Source organism: Salpingoeca rosetta, assembly GCF_000188695.1.
Source record: "Salpingoeca rosetta unplaced genomic scaffold supercont1.22, whole genome shotgun sequence".
Lineage (NCBI taxonomy): Eukaryota > Choanoflagellata > Craspedida > Salpingoecidae > Salpingoeca > Salpingoeca rosetta.
The window spans coordinates 1,272,676-1,276,513 of record NW_004754912.1 but is presented as its reverse complement, the minus strand read 5'-3'; the positions used below and the strand labels follow the sequence as shown (position 1 = coordinate 1,276,513).

Below are 3,838 nucleotides of genomic sequence, written 5' to 3'. Positions count from 1 at the left end.
AAGAGAGGGGAATATAAGCAGCAGCTGCAAGGTGGAGAATGTGCAGGTGTGCAAGCAGTTGTGTGTGAGAACGAAAAGTGAGACAGCGCATCAAGCAAGGCAAAACAGGCAGCCGCACCACACACATGCACACATTGATGTGGGACAACAAGGGGAGACAGGAGCAACAAAGGCAGCGACCACAAAACACGCACACTGGTGCGGTGCGCAGCATACACACGCATGCATGCAGTGACGCACTCACGTTGCTCATCGCTTGCTTGGTTGCTTGCTTTGTGTTGTGGTGTGAGTTGGTGTTGCTGCTTCCACAGCCGCATACAGCGTGGCTGAATGGTCATCACATGGCAGCGCCCGTCTGTTCATCCCACCACAGCAGTGGTGGTGGTGGAGGGGAGGGGTGACAGCTGCTGGCTCAAGGCCCCTCTGTGTGGCGACAGCAGAAAGGAAGGAGAAAGAAACAAACGAGAAGGGTGGTGGTGTTGAAGGTGAGGGAAAGGAAGAAGGATGTGAGCAAGCGCACAAGAAAATGAGGAGGTGGTGGCGACGGCGTGTGGATGGGTGGAGAAGAGAACACGCACGTCGACACACACACTGACACACACACACACACACACACACACACACATGCACACACACACACACATTCATGGTGCAGCACATCACAGCACAACCGCCGCTGGTGTCTGGTTGGCTGGGCCAAGTTGTCACCTCAGTTTGCAACAATTTTTTTGTCTGCAGCAACCACCACAATGAGCGGTGTCGACAGTCTTGACGCGCAGGGCTTTCGGGATACCGGCGCTGAGGAGGATGGGCATGGCGATGATGTGCCTCCACCCGAGGCCCGCGCCTCAGCTGGCCGTTCCCGGGAAGGCCAGTCCCCCCCGCAGCGTCGTGTTGGAGACCGCGCGCGGTACCCTCAGCAGGTGGTGTTTCCCATGGTGCCCCCATTGTATCAGCAGCAATGGCATATTCCACCCCGCTGGATGTACGCGCAGCAACCGCCGTTTGTGTACCCCGCGAATCATCCCGCGAATCATCCGCAGCAGCAACAGCAGCAGCAACAACAGCAGCAACAGCAAGCCACGTCCCATGTGATGCACCCGTATCAGCAGCACCAGCACGTGACATCTTCTTCAATGACCCCGCAACAGCTGCCATTGGATGACTATGGCATGTCAACCGCGCCCGTTTCTTTCCGTTCACAGCAGCACCAACCGGTTGCGCAGTTGCTGCTTGTCGACCGAGAAGACGGCGAGATGGAGCAGGTGTATGCAGCACTGGCGCGTGAAACGCAGGAGCGGGAGGCCACCGAGAAGAAGCATGAGGTGCAGCTACAGCAGCTGAAAGAGGAGAACAAGGCCCAGCTGGAGAGTATCACAAAGGCGCACAAGCAACAGCTTGAGAAGCTCGAGGGGGAGCGGGATGCTTTGCAGAAGCAGCTGTCGGAGCTTCAAAAGAAGCACCAGCAAGAGTTGATTGCGCTGCGAGCGAAATACGATGCAGAGCTCGACCAGCTCAAGAAGGACCATGCTCGCGTGGTGCGCGGGCTCAAAGCACAGCTCGCAGAGAAGGACGAGGAGATCGAGGCGTTGCAAAAGGAACTGCGGAGTGTTCGGGCGGCGCTGCGGGCGCTCCAGTCGGAGATGCGCGATATGCGGCAGTCCCACGATGAGCAGATGCAGGCCATTCACGCCGAACTCGCTGCCACCCGTGCGCAGACCAGCCTCGTGAATGCGCGGCACGTCGTATCTCTGTTCCTCAATGACCTGGCGTACTACCTCGTTGAACGGTGGGACCACGAGACGCACGGCGATCTCAGTCACGTTCGTCACTGGAACGACATGGTACATGTCAAGACCGCGTGGCGCAGGAAGAAGGACGTCGACCGCATCCAAGTCATGGAGGCCCTTGAAGTGGTACAGCTGTTGCTTGCCACACGCCACCACGCATCCATTGCCCTGTGCTGTTCTCACATACCCTCCTCTGCCTTGCTTGCTTTGGTTGCAGGACATTGCACGTAAGGTGTTTGGCCTCAGCGCTGCGGACTTGCAGCGTCTCCGCGATTTCAAGCAAGGCGCCAATGCCTTTGTGCACCCAGGTGATCTTAAACGCGAGCAGGCCATCCAGTGCATCGCTGAATGTGACGCTGCGGAACGCACCAAACACCTGCTGCGCCAGTTGTGCGACAAGGTCACATGGTACACGGACTGGTGAACTGTGTGAACTGTGTGCCATTTTCCTTCCCTCTTGTTTCGATGCTGGTTTTTTTATTTGACCTGGGGCCTTGTGTGCGCTTGTGTTTGCATGCATAGTTGTCCCTGCTCAGTAAACGTGCACACCATATCAGGCAAAGACCACGTCTCGCACTCTTCCCACACACATGCACACGGTGGTTGGTGTCGGTGGAGGGTGTGCTCACAGTAACGTGGTAAAAGACGCATGTGTAATGAACATAAGGCAAGGCAGGGAGAGTGGTCGAGGGCGACCTCGTGGTGAGGCCTGCGGCAGCTCGACTTCAGCTTGTTGATCATGTGGTGTAGCACGTCTTCCAGGCGGACGTACTCTCCTGGGAGGAGACTTATTGACTGCAGCACTTCGGCCAGGGGAACCATGGAAGCTGATTGTCGTTGGGTTCGCGCTTGAGCTTGTGGAGGTCGCCCAGTAGTCGCCAGGCACGTCACCGTCCCGTTACCCTGTGGTAAAACATGCAACGAAACCGAGTGGATAAGCACATACGCCCTCTGTTGCTGGCGAGTACATCCCAACACACACACACATACACGCACACACATACACACGGCACCGCTGCTGCTGCCACTGCTGATGTTGTGCATGCATATGTGTGTGAAGGAGGAGAAAGGGAAGAGAGAGGAAACAGAAAACAGAAGGGAAGGAACAAGACATGCTGCACCCCATTCCATCCATCCATGCCTCCGTCTTCCTCACACCACACCACCACTACCGTCCTCTGTCATCAGCCAGCCACACCGCACCACACCACACTCACCCAGCATCCCCCCTCATTCATCCATCCATCCATGCAACACACATCTCCTCTCCGTTTTCCCTCTTCTTCGCCTGTCACCTCTGCTGGTGCTGCTTCCAGCCGAAAGTGCAACTTGTGCTGTCGCCACCTGTTCCCAGCAGCAAACAGCCAGCTTCCGCCAGCAGCAGTGGGCGATGGGTTGGTCGGAGGGATGTGTTCAGCAGCAAGTGGTGGTGGTGACGGTGGTAGTGGTGCTGCTGCTGTTGCTGTCCTCCTTGGTCCTTTCGTGCAGGCGATCACAAGAGGAGGGTCGTCCATGTGCATGTGCACGGCAACAGAGGAAATGGTGGATGTGGATGTGGTGGAGGTGAACACACCATCACACATGCGTGCGCGTGTGTGTGCGTGTGTGCGTGTGTGTGCGTGTGTGCGGCAGCTTGGGCGACGGCGGCAGCCTCATCTCAACGCACACCCTGCCATTGCTGTCGCTGTTGTGGCAGTGGTGGGTGTCAGAATCAGCACCAGCAGCAGCAGCGGCGACAAGGAGGAGGAGGAGGAGGTCATGGGTTCATCGGCAAAAGAGGATGAGGATGATGAGGATGGTGAGGCACTGTGGCTGGTTTGGTACATCAGTGGGAGAGGCTGTCGTGCCCTCTTCCCCTCACATCCCACCACCACCACCACCACCCACAACCCCAACAGTCAACTGAGCTGAGCTGGTCATCCCATCAACCCATGCTGCCATTGCTGTTGCTGGTGTTGTGTTGTGGGTATGCCCATCAAGGGGGTCGCACCAGCCCCCCGCTTCTCTTCTTCCCTCACAAGACGGGCAATGATGGCTAGCAGGTGCAG

General features: G+C 57.2%; 3 protein-coding genes across 3 annotated transcripts; 2 read left to right on the top strand and 1 right to left on the bottom strand.

Annotated features, from left to right (window-relative positions):
• The first annotated feature begins 708 nt into the window (after window positions 1–708).
• PTSG_07508 (uncharacterized protein) lies at window positions 709–2,343 on the top strand. The gene is made up of 2 exons (XM_004990958.1): window positions 709–1,916; window positions 2,008–2,343. The coding sequence occupies exons 1-2, from the start codon at window positions 750–752 to the stop codon at window positions 2,212–2,214; spliced, it is 1,374 nt and encodes a 457-aa protein (XP_004991015.1). The 5' UTR covers window positions 709–749; the 3' UTR covers window positions 2,215–2,343.
• PTSG_12593 (uncharacterized protein) lies at window positions 2,253–3,822 on the bottom strand. Its single transcript, XM_004990957.1, has one exon. It carries the CDS (start codon window positions 2,919–2,921, stop codon window positions 2,268–2,270), a length of 654 nt encoding a protein of 217 aa, XP_004991014.1. The 5' UTR covers window positions 2,922–3,822; the 3' UTR covers window positions 2,253–2,267.
• PTSG_07507 (uncharacterized protein) lies at window positions 3,198–3,829 on the top strand (the record flags this gene model as incomplete). Its single annotated transcript, XM_004990956.1, has 3 exons — window positions 3,198–3,353; window positions 3,423–3,605; window positions 3,812–3,829. 3 exons carry the CDS (start codon window positions 3,198–3,200, stop codon window positions 3,827–3,829), a joined length of 357 nt encoding a protein of 118 aa, XP_004991013.1.
• Window positions 3,830–3,838: the final 9 nt, after the last annotated feature.

Bases quoted from the DNA above. Each gene is read 5' to 3' on its own strand.
- PTSG_07508 (XM_004990958.1), top strand. From the start codon at position 750: ATGAGCGGTGTCGACAGTCTTGACGCGCAGGGCTTTCGGGATACCGGC. The intron at 1,917-2,007 runs GTACAGCTGTTG...CTTTGGTTGCAG, and splicing joins TCATGGAGGCCCTTGAAGTG to GACATTGCACGTAAGGTGTT.
- PTSG_12593 (XM_004990957.1), bottom strand. From the start codon at position 2,921: ATGGAATGGGGTGCAGCATGTCTTGTTCCTTCCCTTCTGTTTTCTGTT.